The 17,237-nt window shown below is 40.2% G+C and overlaps 1 protein-coding gene across 2 annotated transcripts in view; it reads right to left on the reverse strand.

Moving 5' to 3' along the window:
• MTM1 (myotubularin 1) overlaps window positions 1-17,237 on the reverse strand; it is a 109,310-nt gene that overhangs the window by 43,799 nt on the left and 48,274 nt on the right. For both annotated transcript variants that reach the window (XM_063083102.1, XM_063083101.1), the window contains exon 6: window positions 9,937-10,038. In XM_063083102.1, the coding sequence (XP_062939172.1) occupies window positions 9,937-10,038 (102 nt within the window). The remainder of the gene's footprint in view (window positions 1-9,936; window positions 10,039-17,237) is intronic.

Genomic DNA, 17,237 nt, shown 5'->3' on the forward strand with positions numbered 1-17,237 from the left:
GTAAGGGGCATAAAGAAAAATTACAATTTGTAATAATGAATATGCTAATAAAAAAAGAAAAAACATAATAATGGAAATAGAAACTTGGGAGACAAAAACTCAGCTGATCAGGCATAGCTGAAGTCGAAGATAAAAGTGAGTAATTTGCCCAGCATGCACCCCGAGAGACAAATGGATGTTCCACTGATCAGTATTCTTTATTGTTTTACATATATTTCGTATTCCTTTTGTACCTACTCAATATTTAAAAAACCACAACTTTGAAAGGAAGGGGTGGTTAAGAGTCAACTGACGGCACAGTTGAAGGGGTAAGGTCTCACAGACTACCACGTTTTATAACTTGTAAGGTCTTGCACCACTTTCAGAGGAATAGCTCCACTTGAGCAGGAGGACTACAAGTCTGATCACAATGAGTTCTGCAGAGAGTGTACGCTGAGGACGTGTGGGCAGGCAGGGATTTCTATGCTTCTGAACACGGATGGCAATGCTGGGGTGAGTTCCAGGAGATGGGCAGTAGGGAGAACTGAGCACGTTCAAAGGCTGAGAGGGAGAAGGCAGAGAAGAGGGAGAGATCAAAGGGAACAGAAGGCCAAGTCTTGCAGGAAGCAAGAAGGAAGGAGATTTAAAAGCATGATTTGTCCCTGTAACTAGTAGGTTTACTGTTTATTCAAGAAAAAAAAAAAAAGTCCTGGCCAAAAAGAAAATGGAAAACTAAGATATACTTTTGTCCTAAGGCCACTTCTAGGCTGAAAGCATGCGTGCGCACACAGGCACACATGCATATATATACACGTGCGTGTGCACACATGTGCTTCTCGTTTCAGTCCCCATCTGAAAATGAGTTATTTCCTTTTATCTCTAAATTCTGTAATCAGCCTAGAAAGTAAGGGTCCACCAAATTTCAGACTAGTTTAAAATTTCAAAGCAATTTACAAATTTTTCCCCATTTCTGAGCTGAAAAACAAAGGCACAGAATAAAACAGAATTATGCAGAATTCTGCATTCATAGGATCATTTAGACCTCTCATTCAAATGATCAAAAAAGATGTTCACCCCCATAACTCACTTTACTAATTTGCATGTAATTATTTTCATAAGTAAGCACAAGTGGAGTAGAGTGACAGGACACAAGGTAGAAATGAGACTTGCTTAAGCCGCACAACAGGGTTTGATGTGGTTCACCAAAGTTAGGCAAAAAGAAATAAGTAGCAAAGACCATGAAAACCAAAGGCAGCAGTAACAAACGCCTGCAAATGCTGACAAGCCTGCTCTTTCTTAAAGTCGCCACTGTTTTGAAGACACCGTTTCCATCCTTAGGCTGCAGAATAAAGCACTATGCCATCAGTCCCTGGAAAGCTCCTAGGCTCCACAGCAAAGGCCTTGCAACCCAGATCCTTTGCTCCTGAAACAAGACGTAGCAAGAGCAAGTCCCCACATCTGCACCTATTTCAACTAACATAAGGTTAATTTCACCCCAGCCCAGATGAGGACAAAAACTTTGCAACGACGTGACTGCTAATCAGCTCACAGAATAACAAGTAGGAAATACCGTGACGCTGAAGAGCTTAATCCAGAATGTCACAGAAAAACAGAAAGTGCAGAAACACAAACCCGAATGAGCCATGTTCCTTTGAAAGCAGTAAGTTTGAGAGGGTTTAAAAGATGGATAGAAAAAAATGGGAAAGAGTTTCTGAAGAATTCTGTTCATTGCCTATCACCACTTTCCATAGTTCACATTTCTAGCTCAGATGCTTTCCAGATTTAAGACTCTGAAATTAAAAACTTTCAATGAATCCCTTCTCAAGGTACAACCAATGGTTTGTTAATAAGAATAATACTAATCTTTCTTTATATAGCATCTGTATTTTAAAAGGCTTAAAGTGTCCCACATATGAGGATACTTCAAAACAGTTCGTGGAAAAACAGAAAAGATAATATGAATCTTTCCACGAACTTTCTGAAGTACTCTTGTATTATTGCAATTACTTGGGAAAAAGAATGCTGAGGTGATCATCTTTATTCCTTCGACCTGCTGGGACAACGGTGCACTAAGCACACAACAGTTGACATTTACTGGGCACTTACTGCGTGCTGGGCAGCGTCATGAGCACTTTATGTTTAATCCTCACAAAAACCATATGTGGTAGGGGCTGTCATCATCCCCATTACATATGAGAACACTGAAGCACATAAATATTATGGGACTCCCAAGGTCACCAAGCAGGTAAGTGACTGAGCCAGATTCAGATGTGGGCCGTCGGATTCCACAGCACACGCTCACAACCACACACCCGAAGGGCTCTGCAAACAAGTCCCCTCACTGGGGCTCCCCATCAGCAGCTGCTGTGAGCCTGGCACCTGGGTCTCAGGCTTCATTTCTTCTAGCTCGAGACTTCCCATGAGTTTATTCATCAACTCAAAACCTTCACTTAGAATTCAAGAAAATCCATGTATGCCTATAGCTGTAAAGATAGATTTAAGTGGCTTTATTAACGCTGACATTGACTTAAAATGCATTTCACTCTACATACTATCATTATCTAAAACAGTGTTTTTCAAACTTTCTCGACCATGATTAACAGTGAGTAATGCACTTTAACACCAAGACCCGGCACACACACATACCCCTGAGAGAAATGTCTCATGAAACCATACCTCTCCAAATTATGTGTTAAGCTTTCAATATTTTCTATTCTATATTTTAAAATATTTTCTCTTCTATATTTAAAATTTTTATTCTATATTTAAAAATGCTGGTTTCAACCTAGTAAATTGATTTTATGACTCAGTAATAGGTTGAGATTGACAGTTAAAAAACTCTCATGTAAAAGTGATATTATCTCTGATTATTCCATTTGCATATAAAATGAGTGAATAATAAAGGAAATCAATGAAAGAAGAACTTTGCTGTTGAACATATCACCCCAACAGTCAAACTCTTTATTCTTCTGTAGTGCTATCAGGCTCTGCTCATATGTACACAATTTTGGTTCCCGTCTTTTAAAAAAATTGCTATAATATCAGAAGCATTGTGACATTTCTTGTAAAAATTTATCATTTGGTTAGAGCTGATATTGAGTCATGTGCAATTTATGAGAATTCAGTACAACTTCCAGTGTTTGAAAAGCAAAGAAAAAATAAAACAAGAAGAAAAAAATACTTTGGCTGAAACAGAAAATGTTATCTAAAAAACGTGCATGTCTTACTGGACTGACATAATACATAAACAATCAAGTTAATGGTTTGGGGTGGACTCTGTTGCCAAACAGCTAAAGTTCAGTTTGAAGTTTAACTCCCGACTTGAACACAATGAGTGGTTAAAATACTAATGGGGAAGAAGGCAAGAGAGAGCCAAAGGGGTGGTCTGAAATTAAAAAGCCCACTCAGTCTATTCATCCTGCGGCTGGATTTGGAACCCAGCTCTCTTGGCCTCCAGACAGCATTTCATGGATACAACAGCAAGTTTATTTCTGACTTCAAATGCCAATAAAAATCACTGATAATCTGCACCTGTTTGAACAGTTTCAATAATATTAACCAAATGATATTTTTCAAGCAGGGGCCCTTTGTGTTGTTCAATACAAACAGGCTGACATTATGCTTCCAGGAAATCCCTTTTTGGCACACCCTCACATTCCCCACTGTGGCAGTTTGGAAACTTTTCTTCCCCTCCTGTCTCGGAGGAATAATCATCTCTTTTCCTTTCCAAAACTGCCCTACAAACTGGGCTCGATCCCATCCCCCTCTGCCTTCTCTAGGATTCTGCTCTAGAAAGGATCACTTCTTTCTCTTGCCTTGAAAAGAATTTTCCCCTGTCCACAAATATATTCATTCACCTTTCTCAAAGTCTAAGGGAAAGAAAATTCTTCCCTCAACACAGCTGCTACCCTTTTAAAAACAAACAAACAAACAAACAAAAAAAACCCACCTCCTCTCCCTTTAAACTCCTGCAAACTGGCTTGTATCCCCTCCACTCTGAGGTCATTTTCCTGGATTCATAAAAGTTCGACAGACTTACGCCAGGCCCTGGACTAGGCAATGGAGATACAAAGATAATGAAAGAAGGTCCAAACCTCAAGGAGGTCCTCATTAGGGGATAAGGTCCCCAGGGAGCTTGAGGGCATCAAATCGAAAGGCCTCTCCTTGACCTCCCCCTCCTCGCCCCTCCAAGGCTGCCAATGGGACCATCCTCTTAAACCTCCCCCTTCCCTGGGCCCCCTGCGAACCGAGCGCTTCAGGCCCCTCTCTCACCACTCTCCTCCACTTTGCTGGCTCCTTCCCACCTTCACTTCCTACAAGCCGGCCACTCCCAAGGCTCTGGTTTTGGACTTCTCTATGACACACCAGGTTTACTTCACCAGGGACCCTCAGAGGGGCTGTAGAGACCAGGAGTTCCCTAAAATTTTATGTAAAGTTTTGTACATAAGTGCATTTCTCAGAGGAAGAGAAACAACAATTTACATCGTATTATCAAAGAAGTCTGTGACTCCAAATAGATTAAGAACCACTGTTCCAAATCCACATCTCTAGACTCGTTCGTGAGGGGCAAGCCTGCAGTGGCCTGATGGAAGTTGTTAAAGTATACATGAAATGTCACATGACCAAACAGAACTCATCGCTCCTCCCTCCTTCCCCTTCCTTCCAGCTGTGTCTACAGATGGAATCCCTTTCTGACTTCTCAAGCCCCAAACCTCAGAAGGCAGGCTAGTTCATCCCTCTCCCGTCCTCTCCCACTGAGCTGCTGCCCAAGCCGGTAGCATGTCTCATCCCATCCCCTGTCCCCTCGCACCACCGGCGTCCTAGTTCAGGCACTGCAGACCACTCACCTGGTGCTCGGACTCATCTCCTCAGCGCCCTTAACTCTCTGCCCACATCTATTCTTCATCATGCTTTCTGCAATCTCATCACGTATTTCAAAACCTCCAATAGGTCTCCATTACTTCCCGAAGCACAAGCTCCTTGACCTAGCAAGGGCCTCCACTAGATGACCCCACATTTCCTTCTCTTCCCCAAGCTCCAGGCAAAGCTCACTGGCTACCCTCTCGAACACCTTCACTGCTTCCACCTTCCCCTCCTCTGTGTCGAGGCTCAGGGTCTTGCCTCTGCCTAAAACTGCACTTCCTCCCTCCCGCTTTCTGACTGGAAATTATGCCTCGTCCTTCAAGGCCCAATGCTAACAACTACCATTTCCACGCGGGCTCTTCCCATTTTGGTTAGATGTGTTCTATTCTTTCTGCAAGTCCCCAGAGGACTTCTGCTGCATTTCTCTTATACAACTGAATGTAAACTATCCTATATTGGGGCCACAGGTATTTGTCATATCACTTTCGCTAGACATCACATCCCTGAATGGGACTAGGTCTCATTATTCATCCGGCACTACTTCTCAACTGCCCTCATTGCTCCCTGACACCACCCAACACAGGACTCTGAAATGAACTTGGTTTACGAAACACTTGTACATGTTGACGTGAATCTCAGGGACTGGAACTCCAAAAGCAGTGCCAATAGCTAATCTGTTTTATCTGAATCTTGTATTGTTTTGGTGACTGACTTCGACTTCCCTTAAGGATGACTTACTGGTTAAGACTTAGAGAATGCAGTTTTCCAGAACTTTATGTGAGCAATTCAGTTCACATTTTTTCTCAGTCTGTTACTTTATTGACTTCCTAAAGGAAGAAGCAGGGATTCCTAGTACAGACATGAAAAACAAGACCAAGCACCACAGACTTGAGAAATCAAGCACTCTGTGGATGGCTCCCATGACAGCAACACGGAATTCTAGGTGCTGGTGCTAGATCCACAATATTCAGAAACATCCATCCTGTTTGTTTAAATATAATGACTTTTTTCTTTTACTTTCTAATAAACCTAAGTTCAATAAATAAGCTGTCATTATAAAACTCCCATGCAGAAGTAGTCATGCTGAGGCTAGAGACATAAGTACAGGCTGATCCCTACATCTTGATCAGCCTACGACTTGGGGGAGGGGGAGCAATTACTATGTAATTATCACATAAGGCAGACTGAGATAAGTGCTCTAATAGAGAAACCTACAAAGTCTAACAAGTGACAGGTAAGATGAACTTTCAGTGGGGGCACACACATGGCATGGAAAAGGACCTAGGATTGAGCAAGGTAAGTGTGTACAGGAAAAGACAAGGGACTGCAGGTAAAGGGGATAGCAAAATCCAAACTGAGAAAGTACTGTCTATACCAGAGGACCACAGGACAGTCCTATATGGCTGCAGTGTAGGGTATAAGCCATGAAGAGTCACCAAGGGTGGTTTTTTTTTGGGGGGGGACGGGAAGTGGCACAGTGATAAGATTGCACAGTGCTGCACCACTACATAGCCTATAGCCTAGATGTACAGACTAAACCATCTAGATCTGTGTAAGTACACTCCGTGATGCTCACACCATGACAAAATTGCCTAACCACGCATTTCTCAGAATGTATCCCCAGCAATGCATGACTGTACTTAAATTAAAAACAAAACAAACAAAAACAACTGGCAGCATTGTGTAGGATGAGTTGGAAGGGGAGAAAACTGAAAGAAGGGAAGCTAGTTTGGAAGCATGGCTTAAATTAGGAAGCACAAGTAGAAATGGGAAGAAATAGTTGAAAGTTACTAATTAGTAGAAACTACAGGATTTGGAGCTGATGTACCTGTGGGAGACAAGGCAGAAGAAGAATAAAAAACAAGCCGACTTCAAGTTACTGAGCTCAACAACTGGGGATCGTCAAATTTTCAAGACCTATAGGACGAAGAACAGGTCTTGTGAACTGCAAAAAGGTTAGGGCGATGATGAGCGTGTGATTGTCACGGACTTCCAGAGGAAGGTTTGAGGGTAAGACTCTGCCTCAGTCAAGGACAATATCAATGCTAGATTTATAAGTCACCTACACAGCAGTGGCACCTTAAGCCACGGGACTAAACGAAATCGCCATGGCAAAGCAAGTAGTGTGAGAAGAGAAGAGGGCCGAGAGTGGAACACTGAGAAGATGCTTACATTTGGGAGAAGGCAGAGGCAGTGAAGACTGCAAAGGAACAGTCAAGATGGTACAGAAACCCAGCAATCAAGACTTTCAAGAGGGAGGTCAACAGCACTTAATGTTGGGGAGAGATCAAACAAAACGGAGATGGAAATGAGCCACTAGGATTTAGGCAGTAAGAGGTCGTAAGCTCCAAAAAGGTACCTTCAATAAAGCTCAATACTGGAATGGGCTGGAGGAATGAATAAACTGGAGATTGGGATAGGCTATTCTTTCCAGAAGCTTGGCACTGAAGTGAGTTTAAGGGGAAAGGTGATCTAACATCTGCCTTTTTTAGAGGAGTAAGTACTAAAAGACACAGAAGATGCTGGAAGAAAGGAATGGCTGATGGAGCAAGGAGATGGACTGGGCCTTCAGCTCCTTGCAACCTGCCATTCTTTAAGTTTCTGATCATCCAAGGCCAGATATGCATAAACCAAGACAGTACACATTTCCTCACCGAACACTTGTGAATCAGACTCACATTCCCACTTTCACGGTAATTTGGAAGATATGTTCCCATAATACTCTTTTTATCCTAAAAGAGTTAAAAACATTTAATATAGAAACATTTTTAAAATCACAAAATCAGAAACTTAGAAAAGGCTGAAAAGAGATTCAATGATATGCTCTCAGTGTATCTGTGTCCAAACATCACATCTTCATCTGTCAACACACCACTCATGATGAGGACCTCATATCCTCCTGCGTCTCCACAGCCTTTGTAAAATCCTCTTTCCATCAAGCATGAACTTTCTTTGACTGAAACACCTGCTGGTGAAATCTGGGGTAGGAGAGGCCTTGTCTCACTAGGAAAAAAATCTCTGGACTTTATTGCAAAACACAAAAACAAAAAAACAAAACAAAGAGAAGCAAACATACTAAAGGCAGCTACAGAAAGAAAAGCTAAAATACAAAGCAGCTCTTCCACTTAATGATCTCTTTCATCCCCTTCAGTTTATTTTGCAGTGTAATTAGCCTATACTTAAAATAAAGGTGTTTATATATTTTTTAAAGAATTATTTCCTTGCTCTGCCCTTAGCAGGCTTGTGCCTCCAAGTTTGTTTAGTTAGAGTCAGCCAGACGAGGAGGAGGGGAGGGGGAAGAAGGAGCAAGCAAGGCAGGACAGAAGAAAAGGGTGAGAGCAAGGCAGAAGACACAAGCACACCTCAACGAGCTCACGGAAAGGCTCCTATTATCTTTCAGTCGTATCTCATTTTTTTTTTTTTTTTTTTAATCCTTTTTTGTGACCGCGCTCAGCCAGTGAGCCAACCGGCCATCCCTATATAGGATCCGAACCCGCGGCAGGAGCGCTGCTGTGCTCCCAGCGCTGCACTCTCCCGAGTGAGCCACGGGTTCGGCCCTCAGTCGTATCTCATAAAGAAAGATTAAGAGTGAGACTCACGGAAAGGTTTTCCTCAGTCACACGGTGAAAGACTACTTCAACAGTTGGGTGAAGAGGAAAGAAAAGCTTTTGGTGCACATGATACTAAATCACCTTATGAACTAAGTCACAGATTACAATTGATTAATGTATAATAATCAGCCCTGTCAAACACAATCATACTTCAAAAAGTTCATGGAAAGAGTCATATTATCTTTTAATTATATTTTCCCACAAACTTTTAGAGGTGCCCTCGTATATACTAAATTCTATTACATGACATTGAAATGTCATTCTTTTAAAAAATAAACCTGCCCTATTCAGTTTAGAAGTGCATTTGTTTATTTTTGCCATTGTCTATTTTATTTTTTTATTTTCTTCATTGTACATGTTTATGGGATATGGTTTGTCATTTCTTTTTTTTTTATTGGTTATGAATATTCATGGGGTACGAAGCTGATTGTCACCACTGTGCCCAAGATGTGAAGGCCAGATCCATACTGGCAGCATGCCCATGACCACAAATTGTGATTAAACCCTGTGTCCTCCACCCAATTATCCCCAACCTCCCTCTCCATCTTTCTTTCCCCCCAACTCCACTTTATATCCCAAGGTCTGTTCTCTCCCTCTGCAAGTCCAACGCACCATTGTGGTCTTTCTTTCCTTCCTTCTTTCTCTCTTATCTCCCACATATGACTGAGGACATGTGGTATTTATCCCTCTGTGCTTTGCTTATTTCACTCAACATAAGTTTCTCCAAGCTCATCCACGTTGTTGCAAATGGCAATATTTCATTCTTTTTTATGTCAGAGTAGTATTCCATGGTGGATATACACCAGGGTTTCCTTATCCAGTCATCCCATTACATGCATATATTGCATAATAATCTAAGAATAATTAGCATATCTATCACCTAAACATTTATCATTTCTTTCTGGTTATAACATTCAAGATCCTCTTTTCTGGCTTTCTTCAAATATACAAACAATATTATTAGCTATTTTCACCCTAGAGGAAGCAAATTTGTTTAAATGGCACTTAGATTCTTCCCATTTATAACTGGAGCCATAAAAGCTTGACACCCATCACTTGTTAACTCCAAAGTTGAGAGCAATTAACTGTGGGATACGACCTCACAGTGTTGCACTAAGCCACCCCAGTCCACCTCACTGTCTCCTACATTTTAAAGAGGGGTGGCCAAGATCGAGGGCATGATCAAGGCTGGAAAAGCACAGAGTTGCCTGGAGGGAGCTCCCAGGCTCATGTGGAGCTCCCACCAGCCTCCCAGGCACTGCATTTCAGTCACCTGGGGCAATCTATCCCACACAAACTAGCAGGGGAGAGACTGATTCCCTCTGGAAATAATTAAATCATATTTAATAAACACCCACACACACATACCACACTGGTCAATGCAACACAGAAAGTAAAAGTAAAAGGATCCCAGCCTGCAGGCAATTTTCACAGAGGAGGTACTTGAGAACTTTCTGACACTCAGTAGAGCCCTGAAATTTACCAGACTGTGGGCCAGAGGAAAGGCGTATCTTGTGAGGATCTCAAACATATCTCTTCTGCTGTGGCCTTCCTGCTTCAATGCAAACCTCAGGTTTCTCATGTCCTAGGGGGTAAAGGAGAAATTTGACAGTTCAGTCTTCAAAATAAAGTCATATTAATTAGCAAAAAATCTTCTGTTCAATTAAGGGAGTAGAAGATTCACTTACCTAAAAAGGCAATTAATCTAGATTACTAAGACAATTACTTTGTTTTATATGATATTTTCAAATATCCGGTTTAAGAACACCTGAAAATATTTCCATCACAGCCATGAATGTAAGGACAAGACAAAGCAACTAGCCCTAAAGAGAAGACAGAGCTAAAATTCATTTTATAAATAGAAAAAAAAAAAAAAATCAATCAAACCTTGCCTTGTATACCATCTACTGTGTCTATCTATTTTCACTGGTTTCCAAGGTATTTTTAAATTATAAAACAGTATTTTATTCACACAACTTTTCAAAAGAATACCTACTGTCAAATATAATCTCAGCATTGTCAAACATATCATTAAAATACAGAAGCTCTCTTCCTAAATGATTGGCATTTTAGGCTCTAATGCAAGTAATGTAAGTAATATATTTTTACTATACAATTATACTTTCACAGAGTTTTATATAAGCTACATTAAAGTACCCCATATTGTAGTAACCATACCTTTAGGAAATAAAAACCAATGATCAAAACCAGATTTTAAAGTTAGCTTCCAATACATATCTCTTAAATAAGCAGGAAAACCTTTTAAACCAAATCCAAACAAAATAAGATCCTTTCAATGTCAATTTGTATTACATATAAATATATAACATTCAAATCTTATTTTCAAAGCTGGAGTGTTTTTTAGGTTGTGTCTTAAAAAAAAATCAATCATGGTGCTGGGACTGAGTGATGACTAAGCACTGAAAATGTTATACACTGCCTAGTACTTTCAATTCTTGTTTCAGAAAAACGAGCACTGTGCTGGAGCCTGGGACTACTTCAGGAGTGAGACAGACTCAGTCCCTGTCCTCTTAGATATCACAATCTTCATATTTTTCAAGGTGCTTTGCATTTATTACCTCAAGGCCACTCTCAAAGCTTCATTATTCACTCTTTGTTCTGAAGGATCAGCAAGGGCCTTGCCATATATAAGACATCCCAAAATGCAAATGGCAGCAAATGAAGTATGAAGAACTAGACTCAGACCTCAATGAATGACCCGAGATCAATCACTCTGTATACAGATGACATCTATTGAGCCTTGCCAGCCCCAGGATTCTAGACTTTCATCTTTGAAAACATGTAACTGAATAAAGTAGAACAACTGATTCACATCAAGTCCCGAGAAAATTGGGATAGGAGTTGTTGGCTCACGATGCAAAACTATAGTCAAGTGAAGGGAAAAATCATTTCAATGGCATGGTATATGTTAACAACCAGTACAACACTGGATAGCTGAGGACCCTCAGGCCTCGAGGACTTGTGAGGAACTTTCTTCCTAAAAGCCATGGGTCAGATGGTAACTCTGTAACATCATTCTCTTATCCACTTGGCCAGAAATTACACCATCTCTAAATAAATACAAGGGGTCTTCAAAAAGTTCATTGAAAATGCATATTATCAAAAAAATTGTGCATGGATTTCAAAATTTTTTTGCACCAAAATAAACTCATAGTAACTTTTTTTTTTTTTCTTTAATTTTATTTTGTCGATATACATTGTGGCTGATTATTGCTCCCCATCACCAAAACCTCCCTCCCTTCTCCCTCCCCCCCTCCCCCCCAACAATGTCCTGTTTCCTTGTCGTATCAACTTCAAGTAATTGTGGTTGTTATATCTTCTCCCCCCCCCTCGGTTTTGTGTGTGTGTGTGTGTGTGTGTGTGTGTGTGTGTGTGTGAATTTATATATTAATTTTTAGCTCCCACCAATAAGTGAGAACATGTGGTATTTCTCTTTCTGTGCCTGACTTGTTTCACTTAATATAATTCTCTCGAGGTCCATCCATGTTGTTGCAAATGGCAGTATTTCATTCGTTTTTATAGCTGAGTAGTATTCCATTGTGTAGGTGTACCACATTTTCCATATCCACTCATCTGATGATGGAGATTTGGGCTGGTTCCAACTCTTGGCTATTGTAAAGAGTGCTGCGATGAACATTGGGGAACAGGTATACCTTCGACTTGATGATTTCCATTCCTCTGGGTATATTCCCAACAGTGGGATAGCTGGGTCGTATGGTAGATCTATCTGCAATTGTTTGAGGAACCTCCATACCATTTTCCATAGAGGCTGCACCATTTTGCAGTCCCACCAACAATGTATGAGAGTTCCTTTTTCTCCGCATAGTAACTTGTTATGGCATGTCTGAAGAGGATCTAGTTTGAGGCACTAAGAAGGATAAGCCACCAGTTTGAAAAAAGCCCCTATCAGAGCAGCATGGATTTTGCTAAAATTGAAAAATGATTCAACAAGTGGTGCTGGGAAAACTGGATATCCATATGCAGAAGAATGAAACTAGATATGCATCTCTCACTATACACTAAAATCAACTCAAAATGGATTAAAGACCTAGGTATGAGACCCGAAACCGTAAAATTACTAAGGGAAAATGTAGGTGAAACACTTCAGCAGTTAGGTCAGGGCACAGGCTTTATGAACATGAGCCCAAAGGCACAGCAGCAAAAGAAAAAATAAACAAATGGGACTCTATCAAACTAAAAAGTTTCTGCACAGCAAAACAAACAATCAACAGAGTGAAAAGACAACCTACAGAGTGGGAGAAAATTTTTGCCAGCTATGCATCTGACAAGGGACTAATATCCAGAATATACATAGAACTCAAGCAATTATACAGTGAAAAAATAAATGACCCAATTAAAAAATGGGCAAAGGAGCTGAATAGACATTTTTCAAAGGAAGACATACAAATGGCCAACAGATACATGAAAAAATGCTCAACATCACTAGTCATCAGGGAAATGCAAATTAAAACCACATTGAGATACCACCTCACCCCAGTTAGACTGGCTATGATAAAAAAGACAGTGAATAACAAATGCTGGTGAGGCTGTGGAGAGAAGGGAACACTACTGCACTGTTGGTGGGAATGTAAATTAGTACAACCACTTTGGAAAACAATTTGGAGGTTTCTCAAACAATTACAGATAGATCTTCCATATGATCCAGCAGTCCCTCTTCTGGGTATATATCCAGAAGAATGGAAATCATCATGTCGAAGGGATACCTGCACTCCCATGTTCACTGCAGCTCTGTTTACAATAGCCAAGATATGGAACCAACCTAAATGTCCATTAATAGATGAGTGGATAAGGAAATTGTGGTATATATACACTATGGAATATTACTCTGCCATAAAAAAGAATGAAAATACTCCCATTTGCAACAACATGGATGAACCTGAAGAAACTTATGTTGAGTGAAACAAGCAAAGCACAGAGGAATAAATACCTCATGTGCTCACTCATTGTGGGAGCTAAGAGAGAAAGGAAGGCAGGAAAGAAAGACCACAGTAGTCCTATGATCTAACAGAGGGAGGGGACATTCCTAGGCCTACAAATTAAAGTTGAGGGAGAGCGGGAAGGGGAGGGAGGTTGGGGGATAATTGGAAGGGGACAAAGGGTACAAAAGCAATTTCTGGTAATGGGTATGTCTCGAATATGAATCAGGCACCCACATCATAGGCGGGAGGGGGGACAATCAGCTTTGTATCTCATGAATATTTGAAATAAATAAATAAATAAATAAAAAGAAAACAGAATGAGAGGCACTTCCTAGGTGTCTGTGAGATTGGAAGCAGAAAATGTGAGAGGGCATTTACAGCAAACAATACAAGTAAGAGAATAGAGTTCCTGGACTTTGGAGAACAGAATAGATTACTTCTACTAGTAATCTCTGCCAAATCCATTTCTCCATCTCTAATCAAGAATTTTATCAAGTCCTTCTCTCTTATCAAATAGCCAAGCCAAGGTGGGTCCAGTGTGAAAGAAGAAAGAAACATTCCCCTTTCACGGCCCTGTCCTAGGTCTTCAAGAACAGTCCTATGGCAGTCTTTTAATATGTCTCAATTTCCCATGTGTTCATCTTTGTGAATACAATATAAACTTACTACAAGCAAGGAAATGTTATGTGTCTGCCTGTGTAAGTATTTTTGCTTGTGTATTTTTATTTCTACAGGGTTCTGCAAATTGAGCATCGGTGTGATCCATCAACAGATTTAAAAGGTATAAATTTAATTACCATGTTTGGCAACCAGAAAGATACACTTAGCAGTCAGAAATAATTTCCAGTATAGTACTGGATGATTTTCCACTGGACTTAGTATAAGGGTCGTACCTCTAAACTACATGCCCCTTAGTCAAAGGCCATACCTCTCAATTGTAATCAGTTCCCTGGAACTCCATGATAAGCAAGTTACTTAGCATTCTCTATTTCTGTGAGCTAGTAACTCAGTCAGTATACATGCACGGATTGATAAATAGATTGAAATGCTCCCTGAAGTAGGTTAGATCTCCTGAGAAAAATATACAAAAATGTAAGTTTCTATTATCTTCCTCCATTGTGTTTATCATTTCTTCCTAAGTGGATAAATTTATGTAATTGAATTAAAACTGAACAATGAAGGGCTGTAGTAATAGTGTATCGATTAATTGAACACACTGAAAAAACAAGATTTAGAAAAACATTTCCCAAATTGTAATTCTGGAGATATTAGGTAGTCGATGAAAAAAAAAAAAAAAAAAAAAAAAGATAAAATAAAAAGGCTATAAAAAAAAAAAAGAAAAAGAAAAAGAAAAATGAACATCAAATTCATGGTGAAGCTTGGGTGGAAGAATGGTGAAATCACTGATGCTTTACGAAAAGTTTATGGGGACAGTGCCCAAAGTAATAAGCAGTTTCCAAATGGGTAACTCATTTTAAGAAGGGATGAGATAATGTTGACGATGAAGCCCACAGTGGCGGACCATCCACATCAATTTGTGAGAAAAAAATCAATCTTGTTTGTGGCCTAATTAAAGAATACCTGTGATTAACAGCAGAAACAATAGCCAACACCACAGATATCTCAATGGGTTCAGCTTACACAATTCTAGACAGAAAAATTACAGTTGAGCAAACTTTCTGCTCAATGCGTGCCAAAACTGTTGTACCCAGATAAGCTGCAAAAGCTTTCCGTGGAAATTTTAAACAACTGGGATCAAGATCCTAAAGCATTTCTTGGAAGAACTGTAACAGGAGATGTAACATGGCTTTACCAGTATAATCATGAAGACAAAGCACAATCAAAGCCATGGCTACCAAGAGATTGGGTGTGGTCCAGTCAAAGCAAAAGTGGACAGGTCAAGAGTAAAGGTCATAGTGATAGTTTTTGGGGTGCTCAAGCATTTTGCTTGTTGACTTTCTGAAGGGCCAAAGAACAATCACATCTGCTTATTATCAGAGTTTTTGGAGAAAGTTAGCCAAAGCTTTAGCAGAAAAACACCCTGGAAAGCTTCACCAGAGAGTCCCTCTCCACCTCAACAATGCTCCTGCTCATTCCTCTCATTAAACAGGAGCAATTTTACAAGAGTTTCAAGGAGAAATCATTAGGCATCCACCTCACAGTCCTTATTTGGCTCCTTCTAACTTCTGTTTGTTTTGTTATCTCAGTCTTTAAAGGGCGCCCATTTTTCTTCAAGTTACTAATGTAAAAAAGACTACATTGGGCCAACCGCGTGGCTCACTCAGGAGAGTGTGGCGCTGGGAGCCCCAAGGCCACGGGTTCGGATCCTATATGGGGATGGCCAGTGCACTCACTGGCTGAGCACGGTGCGGGCGACACCAAGCCAAGGGTGAAAAAAAAAAAAAAAAAAGACTGCATTGACATGGTTAAATTCCCAGGACTCTCGGTTCTTTAGGGATGGACTAAATAGCTGGTATCATTGCTTACAAAAGTGTCTTAAACTTGATGGAGCTTACGTTGAGAAATAAAGCTTATATTTTTATTTTTATCTTTTATTTCCATGTTTCCATGAACTTTTTGAAGTCCCCTCATATTTATTCTGATGTATCAATGATTCAAACAACTTCTTTTAATGTGCCAAGGTACAAGTGATTCAAGTAATTTCTTTTTGCCAACTGATTCAGATGCAACTAAAGACAGAATCATTTCTTGCCAACAAGAAAATTGACATGGAAAAGGGAAATGACTCACAGGCAGCAGATCACCAAATCTGTAATAGAAACAGGAATATATACTAACTGGCAAGTTCCACCTGGTCTCCTCAGAGTTTGACTCATCAGGGAAGGGTACCTGGGAAAGATCCTTGTGGCATAAGAGTCTCCTGGTAAGACCCTCAATCTATTTAACAACTGGGTCATATATTGATGCTCCCAGCCTTGCTAGAATAAGAGCCAAAGTAGACACACTCCCATTGCAACAACTCTGAAGGGTTAATTTATTAAGGTGTTATTTCTGAAGAAAGAACACACATCACTGCTGACTCTGAAAAACCACGTTGTCTTTAAACCAAGTAAATGGGATTGAGGAGGGGAAAAAAAAAGGATTTGTTATTACAGACTCCAACTGGTTATCAGGGGCAGGTACAGGGCCTGCAGGGTAAGAATTCACGTATTCTCCCTTGTTGCCAGACAGTGTCCTCTGGGACGTACACCCACCATGTGAAAGCTGCTACTGGCAAGCAGAAACCCCCATGTGCACAGCTATTACAGCCAAATTTGTAGGGGTTGTGTAACCACTGGTTTTGAAAGAGAAATGCAATTGCATTATGGTTTCTGATGGCAGGTAAAAGATGATCTACGAGAGATAGGATAGAGAGTCTTTATCCTACTGCAGCAGATTCCCTTTGTATCAGTGTCAGGTCTGTTACTGAAACAGCAGAATATGACTCTTGTGACACTGGTGTTTCCAGGGAGATAATTTAGTTAAAAGGTTGTGCTACAACACTGTTCTAGGCCATCATCTTTGGGCTCACACTAATTCCAAGAAATATACATATGTACCATTTGAGAATTATGCCTAGTGAGTTGTTCCTAAGCCTTTTGCTCTTATAATAAATAGTCAAAGGGTGAGAATGTGCTTTGTCTTATTAATTTTGAGGGAATTAATATTTAAGAACAAGTTTTTCCTATTGACAAGGCAGCAAATAGGGTTTTTAGAAATCCTATTTGAATGAAAGTCACTTCAAAATCATCAATAGTAACCCCATTTTCCCTTGAATACTTTAATACTCTACTCCCATGAATCTTTTTATGCAAAGCACAAA

The sequence above is a fragment of the Cynocephalus volans genome, chromosome X (genome assembly GCF_027409185.1).
Source record: "Cynocephalus volans isolate mCynVol1 chromosome X, mCynVol1.pri, whole genome shotgun sequence".
In the NCBI taxonomy this organism is placed as follows: Eukaryota; Metazoa; Chordata; class Mammalia; order Dermoptera; family Cynocephalidae; genus Cynocephalus; species Cynocephalus volans.